The sequence below is a fragment of the Triturus cristatus genome, chromosome 7 (assembly GCF_964204655.1).
Source record: "Triturus cristatus chromosome 7, aTriCri1.1, whole genome shotgun sequence".
Taxonomy (NCBI): Eukaryota; Metazoa; Chordata; class Amphibia; order Caudata; family Salamandridae; genus Triturus; species Triturus cristatus.
In genome coordinates, this window is record NC_140590.1 from 1,590,529,697 (window position 1) to 1,590,550,058 (window position 20,362).

The following is a 20,362-nucleotide window of genomic DNA, read 5'->3' on the forward strand; positions in this document are numbered from 1 at the left end:
GACTATGACCCCTGGGTCCCTTTCCCAGTTCCTACACTGTAGGTGATGTGTGTTCCGTAGAATGAGAAGATTTGCAAATATAATGCACCTCACAATCACACAATTGGAAAGTGAAATTAATGTGTAATGTTTCCTACGATGTCATGCAAGAACAATCAAAGTACATATGTTACAAACGCAGCGGGAGCTGCACCAACAGATATATCAGGAATCCTCACGTATCTGTTGGCGCAGTAATGGCACATTGCTGGAATGTGTCGGAAAATAACGCAACTCCAGCAATGTGTCAGTACACAGGGGCGAGTCCCATGTGAAAGGCCCTGTGTCAGTCCTTACGCCTGCTTGAATCAGGAGTAAGGATTTGACGCAGTAAAGTAGTAGAAGTAGATTTCACTGCAGCACTTCTACAAGTCTTTTTATGGGGGGAACGCCCACCCTGCATACATTATACCTGATGCAGGTATAACATAGCGCAGGACTATACAAAGTGACGCATCTGCCTAGATGCCTCACTTTGTAAATAGGGCGCAGTGTGGTGCATTGATTACGCCGCAGCAGCGTCACATAAAAGTGACTGAAGCATAAACCCTTTCTAAATAAGGGCCTAGGTTTTGGAAGGGTTGCTGTACAAACCAATACCCTTAAACAAGACGCCATAGCCAAGTTCACTCTGGGCTTGAGATAATGAACTGCTCCTCTAGGACTTTCGAATAAAAGTAAGAGCCCTGCATGGGTGAGGAGAGGTACACAGTTCTGACTATTTCAGAACCCCAAAGCTATAAGAATGGCTTTGGCGGCAGGTATTAGTCATTTTTAAAGTGCACTGAATTAATGAACAACTGTTGTTATGCTTGTCTCTAAATGAGACAAAGAGCACCACCATGCAGCAGACTGTCATAAATGCCAGTGTTGACAATGAAGTGCCGGTGCCGAGCACCAGAAACCACAGGCTCAAATTAAGCACTGCCGGTGGCACAGCATAAGGTTGCTTGTGCTGCTGCTACATCATGCACCTAGAAATGGACGGTTGGTGCTGAGAATGGCCTGCCAGAACAAAAAACAAGGGCACAATTAAAATATAATTTCCCATCAACCAAGTGCGGTTTAAATCTGGCCAGACTTAGTGAGAGACTATTAGGTGTCAGACAATTGCGACTGTGACTTACTCTTTCCCAACCCAAAATATAGGCTTTTCGTAAGGCACTAGTCTATTAGGAAACATGACGAATTCCTTAAATCACAGTGTACCTCAGATAATGAGAAGCCATTTTGTTTTACCATCTGGCATAAGAGGTATTCTAACATGAGCTTGTGCTGAAACTTCAGACTGTCGTACATGCGAAGGTTCTAGAAGCCAGGAGTAAGCGGAAGCCAGATCTGAGTGGCCTCAATGATGCGCTGCTACTGACATTGCCAATGCATTGGATTTAGGGTGACCAGAATTTTAAAGCCAAATACTGGGACATTTCACAAAAATAGAAGAAGGACTACAATTTTACTTCAAGCGTGTGCACAGAATGACAGCGCTCCCCAGCAGAGAATTACAGAACAGGCAGTTAGAACATACTCAAAATGCAATTTTTAAACCCAGTAGCTTGCCTGGTAATTAAATTGCTTTCTTGAAACAACTGCTAACTATCCCTGCTTTGTAAAACATAAAAAAGGACCTCCCAACATTTTCAGTCGACCCTCTCTAAAAACCGGGCCATGAGCTAAATTTCCTGAAATCTGCATGGACAGCTGGTGAAAAATCAGGACCGTCCTGGCAAATCCGTGAAGCCTGGTCACTGTAATTTGATTGCTTACCATGGCACTCTGCAGGGGCCGTTGATAGCCTGTTGGACGGTAGTGGATCCTGTCACGCTTCTCGGTATGAATGTCCCCCAGAAACAGCTCTGCCACCAGTGTGTCCTGCTTCTGGTGGTATTGCTTCTCCAGCCGGACCAGGCTGAGCTCGTGCATGGAGAAGCCTAAGGCAGCCGTGCAGTCCCGCTCCGCCTTGGCGCTGAGGAGCTCATAAAGTGTCCCTGGCGTCCAGGGCCGACCGACGGGCACCGCCCCGGCGCAAGTCTGATTTAGTAAAGCCGCAACCTCTTTCATCGCCCTCTGGCTGTGGAAGACGATGCCCACTTTCTGCAGGTGGTAGTCCGCCTCTGTCGCCCCTCTTGTGATCCAGGAGGCCTGGCGCAAGCGGATCTTGCCCTTGATCACCAAGGAGTAGGATGGATCTCGACAGCGCCGGTCTGTGTAGTAGAACTGGTAGGCCTTAAAGAAGCGATTGGGATAAAAGGTGTAAAATCTGGTGAGGAACTCCGGACCAGGGCGGACTTCACACCTGCAAAAGAGAAAAAACAGGGACCCATGAGCACCCTCTTCAGTGCGGTTAGTTTACTGACAACTTTTTGAGTGGGTAATTGCTTCAAAATTAATTATGTTCCAGCCTGTCAATAAACAATCAATCAAAGATTGAGGGAGTAGAGACATTTTAGATCAAAAGTGAGTCTGAGATGGGGGTGTTGGTGCTTTATAAGGGATACTCCCAGTTTCCTTTTTGCCAATTAGCCTTTATTTAACACTTTTGTTTATTGGCATTTCCAAAATTACAACAAAGCAGTACTGTATAAACACCGAGTCAGTTTCCTATGATTACAGCTATTAGCAATGTAGTACTAAATAAACACTGAATCAGTTTCTTCAGATTTACAATTATTAGGCCACGTTGTACCAGCTAGAGCAAACAAACACCTGCCAAGAATGGGGTTCTGTTCTCTCCTTTAAGAGCACTAAAATGCCATAAGATAATAATATTAGGGGTGGGCAGAATTTGCGTAGTCGCGCTACGCAAAGCTCCGCGAAACAGCAAAAAATCTCCGCGAGCAGGCAGAAATTTTGCAAACGTGCGGAATTGCTTGTTCGCGTTGCTTTTTTCTGTTCGCGAACACTGTTTGCATGCTCGGGGGGAAATCTCTCCAAAACACGCATGTTGAGAGCGCAAACAAGCAAAAAATTCCGCAAAGCCGCGGAACGCAGAATTTTGGGCAATTCCGCGTTCTCCGCAGAACGTGAAATTACCCAAATTCCGCAAATTCCACGAGTGGAACAGAATTTACCGCCCAGGCCTAATTATACACATTTAAAATATAAACGAAAACTGTGTCCAATATAAACAACTGTGTCCTTGCATGTCTAAGGCTTATTACAGAATGCAAGAACGACATCAATTGCAGTGAAATCGGGGGAACGGGGAGGGCAATCCATTCTATATACAGCAGCATCGGGGTCCACTCGCCGCCTGCCAGGACTCAACCCCACAGTCTACCCCCCTCAATGTCAGCTGTAGCCCCATCTCCAGGGGACTCCCATTCATCAACTACTTCCCTACAGAGAAGTGCAATAGGTCTGGGATGAGCACCCCTAGCTTATCTCTCTGAAGTGCCCTTGCCTCAGCCCATGCCCAGCGAACAACATCAGACACCCATGTCTCCTAGCTAGGTCCCCTGGGTTATTTCCAGGCCATGGTCATACGTCGCTTGGCCAAAGACAGGGCCAAGTCCACAAATCTGCTCCCCACCTTCTTGGAGCCAGGCCTACAAACGAGACACAGTAAACATACAGCAGATGTATCAGTGAGTGACCTAGACAGGTTCTTATTAGGATGCAAAATTACCTCCCCATAGAACCCTGCAGACCCAGGACAACCCCAGGTCATATGTCCAAAATCAGTGATTTTTGTTGCACAGCGAGAGCAACATCTCAGCTCCCCGCTATAAATTGTCTGGATCCTGTGAGGAGTGATATGGCCTATGGGTGTAATTAAATTGAATGTTTTTAATACTTGTGTTTCGCTGAAACCTCCTGTGAATACGCAAGCATTCTCCCCATTCAGTGTCTGTCATGTTCCTTCCCAAATCGGCAGACCAACGAGCCTGGAGAGCGTCCAAAGGTTTCATTACCACCCCATTTAGGGCCTTTCAGAACCACGAGGCCAAATGGGGTACCGATCCCAGGGCCAGAAGTAACTGCCAGAAGTAACCGAAGGGCCGCATGTTTTGTAGATTCCACTCCCGCATCACCCCACAAATCCTGTATGACACGAGTAAGGGTTTCATACTTAATAAACTTTCCCACTGACAGGCTTGATGCTTCCACCAGTACTCTAAAGGGAATTAGAACATTAGTTTGAAAACAGTCTCCTAGGGTCACCAACCCTGCCTTCGTCACGGGGTCCATCTGTCTTGAACTAAAGAAAGTCAATGGATCGCCATGAGGGAGGCCCACCAATGGGAGCTCAGGGGCATAAGGGGACACCATACCAGTACGTCGCAGCCCGTGTCGCCAGCAATTCAGGGCCGTGGACAAAAGGATACCTAGGCGGGGAATCTGGAGTGCTGGACATAACAGCTTTGACAGCAGGAGTCCCTGGTTGGGTTAATTGCCCAACATACCTAGTTCCACTAAGCCCATACCAATAAGCCATCTTGTGTTCCACTGAAGCTGAGCTGCAAGAAAGTAGAATTCAAAGTCTGATACTCCCAGGCCACCCTCAAGTGGGTGGTGGCTAAGGGCAGCTAATGATACCCTCCGTCATCTGCCATCCCAAATCAGTTCATGAAGGAGTATGTCAAGTCTCTGGAACCATTAAACCGGGATTTTCACTGGGAGATTTACAAAAAAGTAGAGCAGTCTCTGGAGCATGATCATTTTGGAAAGTGCAATACATGCCTTGGTTAGTAGCTTGAGCATGTGCCAATTAGCCTTTTGGAGAGGAGACAGCACCCTCTAGTGGTCACACATAGACATGATCAGTGTGTATCCTATGATGGTGATGCTGCAATGGGCCAGTACTCTCACCATCTCTCATCCAGAGTTCCAGTCAGACATGCAAGGACAAAAGACAAAAATAACAAAAGGGCTTGCCACAGTTTGGGAGGTGTGGAGTGGACTCAGGCCAGAAATCACAGGTTTGGTCCTTCCTGGCAAGAACCGGATGCCAAATTCTAGATGGTAGTTTAGCCACATGCAATAGTAGTGAAATTAAAAGAAGAATAATGCAAATAGTCCATGGTTCACAATGTGCAGTCAGATTTTTAAAGGCCACGCTAGGGCAGAACACGAAGGCCCTCATTGCAAGTGGCCCATTATGATTTCTGCCATTTTCCCCCTCGTAATTAATGTTACAGTGAGTCTCAGTAATTTCAGATGGGGGCAATAATTGGGTTTATATATCTTTGAGGAATAACATGTGAGAATAAGACTTTCTGCGCTAAATACTACATCCAGAGACTTTAAATGCATGCAGATATTGAACTCTCCTAACCTTTACCTTGACCATTAGAATTAAATGTCCACTTGCTGGAAAAGATGGACAAATTGTCACACAACAAGGGTCTGGTGGGCTTTCTCTGTTTCCGTGGTTCTGTGTATTTTAGGGATGCTTTAGAACACATTTGAACTGGTACCATCACCTTATTTCCCTAAACTTAGATCTTATTTACCAAAGATTTTTCCTAGCTGAAGACAATCTTATGACAGCCTTATAACAGTTTTAAGCTAAGAAAGACTTACAGATTAATGAAATGCTCTTTCCTGTCTCAAGACAGTGTCAGGGCTTTCCTGACTATCTTAGGAAAATGTGGTAAGTCTCTTACAGGAGTGGAGACCCCCCTTGTTGCTGAGAACAGTAGGTTTTTCCTGTGGTCTTCTGTTGCTTTTTTGTATCTATTTATGATTAAATTATCTCAAAGGGCTCCGAAGTAGGTTAAGGAGGCCCATGATGTACTGTCATAAATAAAGACTTAAATACAGAAATAGATAGAAAGATGGATGGACGGATGGATGGATGAATGGATGGATGGATGGATGGATGGGTAGGTGGATGGATGGATGGATTGGTAGGTGGACACTTCTCCTGTGTCCATGTCCCCCTATAGATCAACTGATGTTCTGTACCCGTATGTTAACTCCATTGTCCACAAGGGGTGCTCCTGGTGCCGCAGCCCTTGTGGGAAAACAGGAATCAAATGCAAGTGGCACCTTTGTTCAATTTCTCTCCCATATTCGCTTTGTTTACCTATTTTCTTCACTGTGATTTATCCCTTTTCAGTGCCAAATAACTGATGTACGGTGCTAACTAACGATATAGCATGAAGTCATGACAGCATGTTTACCACCGGTGTGACACAAGAAGGGGCACTGTTGTCTATAACTGTACTGCTGTTTCATCACAAGGCCAACCCCACTGCCCCTTTCTGACTGATCCTATTGAATCTGTTACACATAGCAAAACAATTAAGGTAAAAAAAACTATTAAAAGTAGCTACAGTAGAGCTAACAAAACACATAACTACAAAGGAAATGGAAAGAGTTAAAATGCATGAAGGAAGAAATGAAAGTCAATAAAATAAATGACATCTGTTTCTGAACAGTTTTGTGTTATTAAACTGTATTGTATATATATTTGTCATTTAATTTATATGTAAACCCTTTACGGTCCGCTTGCTGCATCGCTGCCCCTTCCACTTTCCCCCTTCGCCTCCTCTATACTCTTGCCCCTTTAAAACCTAAGTATGTGAGCTACTTCTTATGTTTATGAGTTTTTTTCGGAAGTGTGCAGGAAACTGTGCCATCTCTGCCAGTATTCTTTCCTACCCCCCTGCGGCACTGCACTAACTCACCTGCTCCCCCAAAGAAATTATTTACATTTTGCTTTACTTTTCTAAAATTAATCTGGACAATCATGTAAATATAATAGACTTGTTGGACCCTTTTTCATATTTTGTTTTTCTTCTATTTATTTTGACTTTATAATGCTCTGCTCAATCTATAGAATTTGGGGTGAAACATTCACATCAAATGAGAAGTACAAAGTGTGAAAGTTATGAACATTATCGTAGGATTTATTTTTAATGTGAGCATTTTTAGATGCATTTTCAATGACAGGTTATTTCCATTCATACATAATAGAATATATGAAAAACAAAAGGCTATTTCCTTCACTGCGAGCCAATACTTACAAGACTGTGTACCCAACTAAAACAAAGAAAACTTTTATGAATCAAGCATGGCACATTTTTACCCTCTTGAATAAAATTTGCCAATACAGAATTTCCAAAATTATTACTACATTTCCAGATACAAATTCTAGATTAGAGTAGGTTTAGCAAACGTTCTTGGGTGGATCCAACTGTAAAAGTTAGTAAACACTCACAGATTCAGCTTCCAGATAAGTTTGTTGGTGCTCACTAAAGGCCTGAAGGTAGTTTGCACCCTGTAACTGCACAGAAATGTACCTGAGGAAAGGGAACTAGTATGTTGGGATGGGGATGAGAATATTCCAAAATAGATGGCATAGAAGGGGTCTTCTGCACGGCAAAAAATTATTTCCACTAGAAAAAATAAAGATAGATTAAGCATAGACAAGTGGGGAGTGTGTGGCTTCCTCGCTGAACGAGATGGCGATGGACTTTTGAGCTCCATTGCGACATGGAGCTTTGTTCAACTAAATAGCCGTTTCCAGCTGGGGCATATCTAATGACTCCTCTTGCCTCCTACATTATAAGGATATCACTGGTGCCACACATGAAGCCTTCATTCTTCCCGGTGCCCTGGCAGTGAGATCCCGGTCTACATAGCAGCCATTTTAGATGCACGCTTCCCAATGTCTACCGGCTCTACTCGTTGACATGCCACGTTCTCCTTCTGTTTTCGCATTTACCTGCCTCATCAGTGTGTTACCACATGGAGCTTTCATTGGTCTCTGACCTGGTAATTATTGCTCTCCACTTCACCTAAATTGTGCCTTTCTGAACCCTGAGTTATGGTGGTGAATAATTTTTACTCATAACGGCCGCCATTTTGTACTTCATTCATCTGGGTCACCTATGACTTCCTGCTGCAAGTTCCATCTAAAAGCCATGACATTGCCTCCTAAATGACTTTCCTATTATTATTAGAGGTCCTTGTGCAGATTCTTTCTGAAGAAATTATGTGCTGAATTTCCTCAGCCTCCCTCTAGCCCCCTATACTTTCTCCAGCAACTTCCTCCAGTGTTAATATGCAATTTGAGTTTTAAAACACTAAAATTATGTTTGATAATGTTGGAAATATTGGGTGATAACCAAACACCTGGGTGTTTCATTCTGGACAGGCACCAAGTGAAATCCCGGTATGCAAGTTGATATCCCGAAATATAACTCAATCACTTGTAAAAGGGGGGCTAAAGAGGACAAGGGTTTGGACATGTAAAGAACAATATCATCAGCATACACTGAAAGTTTAATCTCAGGGGAATTGTGTTCAAATTCATGAATAAGTGTGTCACATCGAATACGCTCAAGGAAGGTTTCTAGGCAAAGGATCAAAAGTAAAGGGAAGAGGGTACAACCTTGTCTAGTACCTCTATGTAAATTAACATAAGGGGACGAATGACCATTAACAAAGACACTAGCACAGGGTTCCAAATATAAGTGTTTTATAAAATAAATAAGTTTAGGACCAAAGCCAAACCATTAAAGAGTGGTAAACATGAAGTGCCAATTAATGCGGTCAAATGCCTTTTCAGCATCAAGAAATAAGGCTGTAAAGGGATCTTTATGATTTTTAGCTAACGCAAGAATAGTAGAGAACATTCTGGCATTATCCGTAGCAAGTCTGCACTTAATAGAGTCAGACTGATCTGGTTTGACAAGGAAAGGTATAACAGTTTCTAGACAAGATGCAAAAATCTTTGCAAATATTTTGCAATTATTATTTGCAGCAAACATTTTTTGCTAAGCTCTTGTGAATTGGACTGCAAATTTCTAAATGTCTCTTTAACTTAAGAGTTTTTTTAGAAAGTTTCACAGAGAAAATAGGTATTCTTTCTGGCATTGTCATAGAACTAACAGTTATAATTCTAAAATATAAGATTGTATCCAGCCACGCTGGTATCCCAAGGCCTCATATAGCAGCTTAATCAACCGCCTCTCCTCTTCAGTGTCGTTGAACTCCCCCGCATACAGATTGAAATTTTAGTTACTGGAATTCTATCTAAATACTTCACTGTTCTATTTCTATTATCTGATTTTTTTTTCTATAGTGCAAACTCGCCCTGAAGGTGTTGGAGTGCTTTACAAGAGCAGCAGTTACATTACTAAGGTCACATTAATTGTTTATAGGTACAGAGAGATTAAGTGTTTAGCCCAGAATCAGAGGATGTTGAGTCGGCACTGAGACTCAAACCTGGTTCCCCAGTGCGGAAGTCGGCAGCTCTGGCCTTAACACTACATCTTCTTGTGGTTAAGGAGTTCACTTGGACCTAAACTGAGCTCTCCCACCATGTGAGCTAGGTGATCCTAGGCAGATTGCTTTGGGGCCTATTCACATAGGCATTTTAGAGTAGGAAAAGTAGTACTCTTTTACATACACTTGCATGCTTATTAGCTCAAAACTTCTTCAATGGATATGTAATTTTGAATATTCATATACAGTTAGTACAAATAAAGCTGTGACCTCTTTGCCCCTTCATAAATAGGCTTGTTGACGTTTCAGAGGCATTTCCCGAAAGGCCTGTAAGAGTGAGTGAAAGAGTACTCCTGCAGTGCTACCTCCTGTTGCCATAAATGCTTTTTGTGAATCGGCCCATATATCTTTCTCTACCTCATTTCCTCATGATGATTGCAAACAAACAGGTAAACTCTACAGAGTGCATTATATTATTTACATTCATAGTGAGGGTTAGCAATTCACTCACCCCGTGGAAATCCAGTGACCGTCCAGTCTGGGAGGGAGTGGCGCTGCAATCCGGGCCCCGTCCTGCAGATGGCGCAGTTGGTACTGACAATGAGGCTCCCACTGCAGCTTTCCTGTGTTTTGATGCTGCCTCTGGCGTACAGGGACTTCCCACAGTTTACTGCCAGATGCAAAGGCTGAAAATGGGACAGATGTGTTGGGTGTTAGAACTCATACATAAACATAATGTCACTTGCATTTGCTGCCAAACGCATATATATAAAGTGATGTTTATTACACATTTAACACCATTTAGTCCTACAAGCTCTGCATAGAGTATATCTGCATACAGTAGAAAATGACATGTAGATAACAGTGGTGTAATGCCAAATATTCCCCCTTTCAAGAATGTATTGCAATGTATTGAAGCATAATTGCGCTAAAAGTGTTGCCACCGTTGCCAATATGCCGTTGTGTTCGTTTGCCCCCCCCCCCTCTGCTGCTGCCCCATTTGCCCTGAGGCGGGGGTCACTATCCCACTAGTCACTCCTTGCGGGCTTGGGGCTACCACTGGCGCTACCTCTGGCACTGCGATGATTGGGGGAGCAGGTGTTGGTACCAAGGCCTTCAAAGCCCCTCTAATGTCCGCTAAGATTGTGCTTACATCTTCCCTCCCCTCTACTGGTGGCACACTTCCTGCCTGTGGGGGTACCTCCTGCGTAATTGGCGGGGCCACGCTGGGAACTGGTAATGCGGGTACACCGGGTACCGGGGTAGCGGGCCCAGGGATAGTAAGCCTTGGCGCGGGTGGCTCCACCGGCATAGGAAGCGCAGGTTCAGGCAGGTTGGGAACTGGCGTTGGGAGCCCACTAGACAGCGGGAGTACCGGCTGCTGAAGCATTACGGGAGAAGCTGGTATAAGAGGTTGCTCCTCTGGTCCCCTGCCCCCCCTCCCTTTCTTGCTCACCTTAGGCTTCTTTACCAAAGGCGGAAATGCTGCCTTGGGTGGGACTATGGCTCTCCGGGGGCGGACCCTTTCTGCAGGCTCTGTGATCCCCTCACTATCGGACACCGCAGCCTCACCCCCTTGCTCTTCCTCACTATCCTCTTCATTTCTGCCCAACTTTTCCAACACCAGCTTCAAAAGCTCAACTATTTTGGGTTCGCCCCCTTTTCTCTTTGATTGCGCTTAGGAGGCATCTTTATACTTTAATAAAGCCAATGAATCTGCAGAAATTGTTGAAAAAAGGGGCCCTGGACGTTAACCCAACCACAGTGATGCTTTTAGCTGGACACCAAAACCCCAGTTAGAAAGAGGGGATGGCTCACTATCCTGGGGGGGGGGGGTTTAAGCAATCAATGCTCGACTGTGAGGGGGTAGATTCAATACAAAACAATCACAGCTCCCCCCACTGTACGCCCTGCACACAGCAAACAAAACAGTACTGCTTACAATGCCGAAAGCGTTGCTTAATAACCCCTCAAAATCGGCCCACCTGTGTGTCCTATCGACGCGCCCCCAACCGCTCTGTAGCAGGAGAATAATGCCCCTGCAAATGCGCGCCAAAAATGCTTTTAAATTGTGCACGCGCTGTCCGTTGCTCAATTAATGCGCATATGTAATTATTCCTTGCCTCCTGCTGAATGAAATACACAATGCCAGTCACTTGCTTATCCCCTGCTGTTTTTGAAAGCCGGGACTCCTGCCCGAGCGAGCGTTTAAATTACGCGCCACCACTCGCTCACCACTCGATCACTCGCTACTTTTGCCGAGCACAGGAAGCGCCCTCACTTATAGCGCTGTTATGCTCTGCCCGAAGCCCGGCTAAAACTCGCGCACACGCTACAACCCCCGCTTGAGGGCCCGGATCCCCCGAGGGAGACGTCCAACAAAGATTACAGGGAGACTGCAGGCAGCCACCGGCATCCAGCGGGGAGAAAGGTCTCTACAATTCACAACGTCTCTCCCCCGCCGGCTACCGGCAGCCACCCAGCACTCCCCAACGCCCCGACACCTCACCTCCGGATCAGGATACCCGACTCCCGACCGACCACGATACTCCGTCGATGCAAACCGCTACTCTCGCGCCCACCAGATCCACAACTGCCGACCGCCCACGAGTTCAGGCCGGAGAAAATATGTACGACATCGCTGCTGAATAGTTAAAAGACGACGTCGCTGCTGAATAGATAAAAGACGTCCGTGGTCCCAAAGGTTGCAGGTGAAAGAGAAGGCTCTAAGGTGAGCCCGGGGCCTAAATAGCCCCCACCCCGGCTCCACCCCTTCTGGGCCAGGCACCCACCGGACATACGTCACGGCCTGACCCGGAAGTACCTCCTCTGGCCAGTAGCCCATCGGGCTACTGGCGCGGACCAAGGGAGGGGGGTGGCTTGGGGCCTGGGGCGCGCTCATCGAGGTTTGCGCTGTTCAATAGCGATTACTACCCCATGTGTGGCAGTGATTCGCATGCCGACATGAGTTGCACGCGACACCATGTATGGTGTGTGGATGGAAAGATGTTGGTTTTGATTTGATTCTATGTGGGAAGGGGAACAACGTTTACAACGCAACTTTTACTACGCACTACACTTACAACGCATTTTTTACAATGCAACATCCACTACAACGCATTCCATTACATAGCATGACACTACAACGCATTTTTAAAAACTACCTTTACAACGCATTCCATTACATCGCATACTACCATTACAACGCATACCATTACAACGCATAATATTACACTACACTATCCAACACTTACCCTACTGTTGCACCCCCTGGAGTTAGAATAGTAATTTTTACCCCTATACTATCCAACACTTACCCTACTGTTGCACCCCCTGGAGTTAGAATAGTAATTTTTACCCCTATACTATCCAACACTTACCCTACTGTTGCACCCCCTGGAGTTAGAATAGTAATTTTTACCCCTATACTATCCAATACTAAATGCAATTTAATATTATGCGTTGTACTGGTATGCGTTGTAAAGGTAGTATGCGATGTAATGGAATGCGTTGTAAAGGTAGTTTTTAAAAATGCGTTGTAGTGTCATGCTATGTAATGGAATGCGTTGTAGTGGATGTTGCGTTGTAAAAAATGCGTTGTAAGTGCATGCGTTGTAAAAGTGTGCGTTGTAACAACATACATCCATGTGGGAAGTGTTTCCATGTCATGCGCAGTGCTTAATTTGAGCTGGTGGTTTCTGGTGCTCAGCACCAGCATTAAAAACTATCTGGCACTTATGACGGTCTGCCACATGGCGGCGCTGTCTGCTAATTTAGAGATTAGCACATCAACAGTTGTTTTTTAATTCAATATACATTAAGAATGGCTAATACCTACTGTCCAAATGATTCTTATAGCTTTGGAGGCCTGGAATAATCTGAATTGAATTTAGCAGCCCTGGTAGTGGCAATGAGTGGAACAAGAATTAGTGGCCTCCTGACTAGGGCTCTGGCACTTATGTTTTTTACAAACTAAGCACTGGTTTTATGTGAAAACCACCGAGTTGCGGTTATGGTGCTATGGGCCGCAGAATGTAGCAGTGTGTTGAATGAAGAAGTGTGAGAGACAGACGTGCAGTTTTATAGTTTTGAGTATGCTATAGGTTTTGAACAGCTCTGCCGTATCCTTTATGGTAATTCACATGATACAGTCTGCTTAGCTGGATACTGCACTGGGCTGTCTAGTCTGAGTTTTTGTGTAAAGTTGTGGCTCTGAGCTGGCATGGTTGGATGGAGAGAGAAGCGGAGAGATCTGTAAGGATGGACATTTTTATTATCATCCCATAGCTGAGTGTCTATGTGAGATGTGAAGAAGTGGTCAGATAATATAGATATTTGGGACCTGCAGTAAATGGACAATAAATTCCTCCAAAATTGTCCATTAATGTGGGACAGATCTTTTCATAATTTCCATGCCTGTTTATTTGGTGATGTTTGTTTTTTGGGCTGTGCTGTACTGGTGATGGGCAACCCTCACTGCAGATATGTTTTATGTGATTTCATAGGAATAAGTTACCATTTGCTGCTGACCACTCTGTATTATGGTTTTAGCATTATTGTAGGCATAGCTATTACATGTGCAAGTGCATAACTGTATGATGTCACGGCCATCCGTCGCCTTTGTCTTCAATCAAAGATCCATGCATTCAACCAAATGGTGCCCTTGATTGAGTTACGCTTTTTTTTAATTACAATTTACAGATTTCTTGACCTTCACAAATTCTGAAACTTCAAATTCTCTGAAATGGGCAAATTTGGGAAAGTGTTGCCTATTTAAAATACTGTGGATTTCAGAAAACTCACACTTGCAGTATGCTAAATGCATTGTTGGCTATATTTTGCACATATTTGTTTGTTCCTCTGTGATCAGATCTACATCCTCGGGTGCTTAAAATCAGTTATCTTCCCTCCCCTCTTATGTTTTTTCGACGCGGATAATTAGTGAATTTTGCCAATTGCCATATTTGCGAATTTCAAGAGGCTGGTGAGGTGAAAAAAGTGTTGGTGATGATGCTTGGAGGTCAAAGTTGAAGGTTTTCGCATTGGCCGTGACCCAGGAGGGTGAGCCCTGTAGTGTTTTGCCAAGTGGACCCGACCACTGCCACGGGGGTCCCTGGCCATAGTGAAAGTAGTTCCCCCCCTGAGCGTGTCCACCGTGGACGTGCCTGACGTCCACACGGGAGGCACGTGATGTATAAGAATAAATAGCCCGGAGTGCTGGGCGTGGCAAGCAGTGTTCTAGCCACTACTCAAGAACACGTGTGTCGTAATCACTTATTCCTAGGCCCCAGGCTACAACGCTACACTGGCGACGAGGGTGGTCTAGCCACCCCATCGCGTGCATTGCCGTCTCTCGCTCTTGCCCAAGGAGCGGATCGATTCCCCTCCTCGTGAGGCCGTGCACCGCCCCCCGTGTGGCCCCAGCCGGCTCCTGGCTGCCTACCTCGTGCCCAGCCATGCTGTGTGCATTTCCCCGCCTGGCCAGGCCCACCGCTGCCCCCTCGGCCTCCAGCGACCGCCTCCTGCCTGCCCGGGAAGCTTCTGTGCCCGCAGAGCCTGCACCCGCGGAACAACGCGACCCGCCTGCCATTTCTCGCGCAACTCGTGTGCAACGCGTGGTCTGGACTTGCCGTTTCTCACGCATCTCACGTGAGATGCTAATCTAGCCATTCTGAGGCCCTGGGTCGCCCCTCCTGCTTCCCGGGACGCCCCTGGACACCGAGGCGGCCCCTCAGGACCAGCGCACGACGTCTGGAAGAATAGTGCACCGCCCCCAGAAGAGCGAAGATGAGCCCGCCCCTGCTGCTGTGCCCATCCCCATCAGCCATGGTCAACGTACCCCCTTTGGAGCCATTTGCTGTCACCGGCAACCCCTCCGTCGCAGGCGGCACGGTGGAAGAAGTGGGTGGAACGGCTCGAGAACTACTTTGTGGCGGCAGAGATCGCGGCCGAGCGGCGGCGTGCCATGCTTCTACACTTAGGCGGAGAAGCCATCCATGACATATCAAAGGACGTAACGGAGGCTGGCCTGCCCAGGACATATGCCACGCTGCGTGACGCCATCACAGCGTACTTTGAACCTTTCGCTAGCGCCGACTATGAGAGATTCCTACTCCGCCAAGCACGCCAACTCTTGGAGGAGTCAGTAGACGTCTTTTACGCAAGACTAAAGAAGCTAGCCAGCACGTGCCCCCTTCCCGACGTGGACGACGAAATCCGCGCCCAATTCATCCAGGGCTGTGTGTCGTCGAAGTTGCGCGAGAGGGTGTTGGTAGCCGACAACCTGCCCATGCGCGACATCCTCGTACTTGGGCGGTCAAAGGAGTTGTCTAAAGCCAAAGTCGCGCACATGGAGCCAAAGCCGGTGGTCGCAATCAAGACAGAGCCAGTGTGCGCCCTCAAGACCGACGCCGCCGAGAACCACACGAAAAAATCCCGGCGGAGAAACCCAGGACTGGCGCAAGCCCCTCCTGGCCGCGCCTGCGCGTGGTGTGGCGGCGCGACACCCCACAGAGGAGCGTGCCCGGCACAAGGCAAAGTATGCAGTGCGTGTGGAAAGGCCAACCATTTTGCAAGTGTATGTCTGTCGGCACCCAAGAAGAAACAGAGTGGCTCACCCAGTAGGGTAAGACAGGTAGAGCCGCTACCCAGTACATCCACCAGCAGCGACATGGATGACGATGAAGCGGACGTGGCCTCCGTACATGTCGTGAGAGTGCTCCACACGCTGGCGGCTACACCATCCGCAGAACCCATGTGCACAGTCAACGTGCGAGACCAAGCAGTGGCAGCCTTGATCGACACGGGCGCATCAATCAGCTGCCAGCGTATACCGGACGCTAGAAAATGCCCCGGCACTCCATCCCACGAGGGTACAAGTATACGCCTACGGCACCAGTCGCCCACTCCGCCTGTGCGGGATGTTCCGAACGGATCTGTTCCACGACACCACTCGGCTGCAAACCAAGATCTATGTGTCGCAAGAGGGATCGGGATTCTTGCTTGGTTGCCGAACAGCCCAAGATCTCGGGCTGATCCAGTTCGCGCTCACAGTCCAAGCCCGCAGCCTCGACCATCTGGTTCAAAAACACACATCTCTATTTGAAGGGATCGGCTGTTTGAAGGGACCCGCCATCCACCTCCACATAGACAAGTCGGTCGCCCCGGTAGCCCTCCGTCACCGACGCATTGTGTTCCACCTACGACCCAAAGTTGAAGCAGAGCTGAGGGTACTCGAGCGAGCTGGAATCATTGAGAGGGTAAGCGGGCCCACCCCGTGGGTGTCACCCATCGTGGTGGCCAAGAAGCCGAAACAGCCGGACGCCGTGCGAATCTGCGTGGATATGCGCATTCCCAACCTCGCTATCAAGCGCGAGCGCCACCTGACGCCAACCATAGACGAAATAGTCAGAGAGCTGTCTGGCTCGAAGTGGTTCTCCAAGATGGACCTGAGGTCTGCATACCACCAGATTCCCCTGCACCCTGATTCGCGCCCGATTACCACTTTCTCCATGCATGCGGGCCTCTGGCGCTACACCCGGCTCAATTTTGGAATATCGAGTGCGGCGGAGGTGTTTCAAAATATCATTCAGAACGTACTACAAGGGCTCGAGGGAGTTTTAAATGTCAGTGATGACATTCTGGTCCACGCACCAACCTTGGACGAGCACATCCAACGCCTCCAGGCAGTGTTCACCCGACTTCAAGAGCAAGGGCTGACCCTCCACCGAGAAAAATGCGATTTCCTACGCAAGGACATCAGTTTTTTCGGCTACCGGTTCTCAGACCAAGGAATTGGCCCGGACCCACGTCGTTGACAGCAGTCCGCAGCTTCGTTGACAGCAGTCCGCAGCTTCCTCGGGATGGTCACCTACTGCGAGAGGTTCATCAAGGATCTGTCTGACCTCACCGACCCCCTCCGGGACCTCACATAGGCGGCTGCCACCTGGGAGTGGGGTCCGGCACAGCAAGAAGCATTCCAGAGGACTAAAGCGGCACTATCGGCCGACACAACCTTGGCCTATTTCGATCCCCGCAGCGAATCACAACTTCTGGTGGACGCCAGCCCGACAGGCCTGGGGGCCGTGCTAACCCAACAACAAGCATGCGGAGAATGGGCCCCCATCGCATATGCGAGCAGAACCCTCACACCGACGGAACAGCGGTACTCGCAGATAGAACGAGAGGCCATCGCCATCCTGTGGGGGTGCCGGCATTTCCACATTTACCTGTATGGGCACCCTTTTGTGGTCATCACAGACCACAAACCTCTAGTCCCGCTGTTCCAAGGTTCCTCCACACGCCCCCCTCCTCTGATCGAAAAATGGGTGCTCCAACTCCAGGAATTCCAGCTCACGGTGGAGTATCGGCCGGGCACCCGGAACCCTGCCGACTTTTTGTCAAGGCACGCACACCCTGCCACTGACTGGGAAGATGCAGAAGCCGCGGCCACGGAGGACTACGTCAGGATGATCGTGGAGAGGTCACGGCCGCTACCGATCTCTTTGGAGGAAGTGGCGCGAGCCACCAAAGATGACGACTGCCTACAGATGGCCATCCAAGCCGTCACATCAGGCAACTGGAAAGCACTCCAAAGCCCATCGTCGTTCCGCACACCGGATGCCCAAGCGACGCTTAAGGCCCTCCATCAAGTCCGGAACGAACTGTCCATATCTGCGGAAGGATGCCTCCTGAGAGGGCCCCGTCTGGTGCTACCTCACTGCCTCACCCAACAGGCAGCCCTCCTGGCGCATGGCGCGCACCAAGGCATTGTGAAGTCGAAGAACCGCCTTCGGAGCAAGCTCTGGTTCCCTGGCCTCGACAAGATGGTGGAGACAATCGTCCAGCGATGTCCAGTGTGCTTAGCGACCAGCCTACCCAACCCTCCAGCGCCAATAATCACCGAAGAAGGACCAACGTCTCCATGGGTGCGAGCCCGCGCAGACTTCGGCAGTCTCCCCGGGGGAAAGTACATGCTGGTGGTAGTGGACGGTTTCTCGTGATACCCCGAAGTGGAGTTCCTGTCCTCGACAGCCGCATCTGAAGTAATTCTCAAGTTGGAAAAGATAATAGCCACCCACGGCCTCATTGGGGAGCTGCGCACGGACAATGGTCCCCCGTTCAATGGCACCGAGCTAGCAGAATACCTGCAGTCCCACAGTATTAAGCACCGACGCATAACCTGAGGTGGCCTCAAGCTAACGGGGAAGTCGAGAGACTAATGAGAACTCTAAACAAGACCATTCAGATCGCACTGGCGGACGGCCAGGGCATAGAGTTAGCCCTCTATCAGTTTCTACGGGAGTACAGGTTGACGCCCCACTGCACCACGGGGGTTTCTCCAAGCCGCCTCTGCTTTGGCAGAACAGTCACCGATACTATCCCACACCATCCCAGGTGGGCGTCAGCACCGACCCCGCCTAACCGGTCCATGGAACACAGGACAAAAACCAATCGCGAAGCATTCCGGAAGAGGAGAGCTGCCGGCAGCCCCATCCAAGTGGGTGACCGAGTGCTTGTGAAAGACCGCCACCCAGGGGGAAAGTTTGCCTGCCCTTCGAGCTAGACCCCTGAACGGTTACGAGAGTCAGCGGAACACTGATCACGGCGGTCAGGAATGGAGAAGAGGTCACAAGGAATGTGTCATTTTTTAAGAAAGTCTCAGATGAAGGAGAGGAAGAGTTTCTCGAGCGAGAAGACTACCGGCCAGTGGCACCCCTGAGTCCCAGAGAGGCCACGGAAGAAGAGACAGCCGCGGCAGGAGAGACTCCCCGCAGACCCGAAGACGCGGAGAGCGCCTCGACCACACCAGCCCAAGGAGACCGGGACTCGCAAGGGACACCGAGCCGCCCCAGCGTGGCGGGTACAGACTGTTCTGAGGACATGTTTTCAACCCCTCCAGAAGGGCGCAGCCAGAGCAGGTACCACCTACGCCCATGCCCGCAGCCATCCCAGAGGTACCGAGACTTTGTGGCCCGCTGTCAACTCCCGAAGCGGAAGTGAGCTGCACCAAGACCAAGTAAGACTGTTCTTTTTGTTTGTTCAGGAAATCTGCAGAGACTGAGCTTGAGACTGTAAAAACGTTTGTCGCTAAGCCTAATGTTTGTTTAGTTTTTGCATTTATGGGTAAAGGAGGAATGTAGTGTTTTGCCAAGTGGACCCGACCACTGCCACGGGGGTCCCTGGCCATAGTGAAAGTAGTTCCCCCCCCCCCCCCCCCCGAGCGTGCCCACCGTGGACGTGCCTGACGTCCACACGGGAGGCACGTGATGTATTGGAATAAATAGCCCGGAGTGCTGGGCGTGGCAAGCAGTGTTCTAGCCACTACTCAAGAACACGTGTGGCGTAATCACTTATTCCTAGGCCCAGGCTACAATGCTACAAGCCCTTCAAAGGAGGTCGGGATCTGGCTGACTTCGGCTTCTGTGACAAGCTGGAACTCACTCTGATGACTGACATCGTTTGTTTCTTTATCCGTGCTGCATTTGTTTGTTCTTTCTGTTTGCATACGTACATAGCATCTGATTTCTGTATTCGAAATGATATGTTTGTTTATACAAAGTTACCCTTGTATTCTTGCTGTACTCTTTTGTCAGGGGATGTCTCGCGCTTGAATAAAATGTGCGTCACACATTTTCTTTCTCCTTTTAATGAATTCCTTTGCTTCTTGTCTATCTTGTGTGATTTAGGAGAGCAATAACGGATCTCCGAGGCGCGCCAAAGATATCAAATAGTGAAATAGAAAACAGGGAACGCCACTTGGAACGCAGTCTGAGGTGGAGAAGCTACGAACGAACCTCCACGTCGTTTTGGAATTCGAGGGGAGGAGGTTGTGGACAGGGGCTAACAAAATGCGCCAAGAAACCATTGGGTTCAACGTGGGTGATGGGTGTAGTACTATATTCTTATATAAATGTTGTGAATTACCCTTTTGGGGTTCCAAATCGAAAATCTACGCTCAATGGAGTGATATTTTTGTAAATGATATTTAGAACATGGAGCCTCATTTACTACAAAATGACGCAGCTCTGCGCCGTAGGCCATTTTGCTGGGTCAAACTGCATCATTTTTAAAGCGCAGGGATGGGCCATATTAGCAACAGTATGACGCATCCGTGTGCTTTCCCCTGTGCTGGCGCACTATT

General features: G+C 48.3%; 1 protein-coding gene across 2 annotated transcripts in view; it reads right to left on the reverse strand.

The window, feature by feature from the left end:
- Nucleotides 1-20,362, reverse strand: part of APCDD1L (APC down-regulated 1 like) — a 179,314-nt gene that overhangs the window by 23,246 nt on the left and 135,706 nt on the right. For both annotated transcript variants that reach the window (XM_085619442.1, XM_085619443.1), the window contains exons 2-3: nucleotides 9,731-9,905; nucleotides 1,807-2,335 (exon numbers count right to left, since the gene is read on the reverse strand). In XM_085619442.1, the coding sequence (XP_085475568.1) occupies nucleotides 1,807-2,335; nucleotides 9,731-9,905 (704 nt within the window). The remainder of the gene's footprint in view (nucleotides 1-1,806; nucleotides 2,336-9,730; nucleotides 9,906-20,362) is intronic.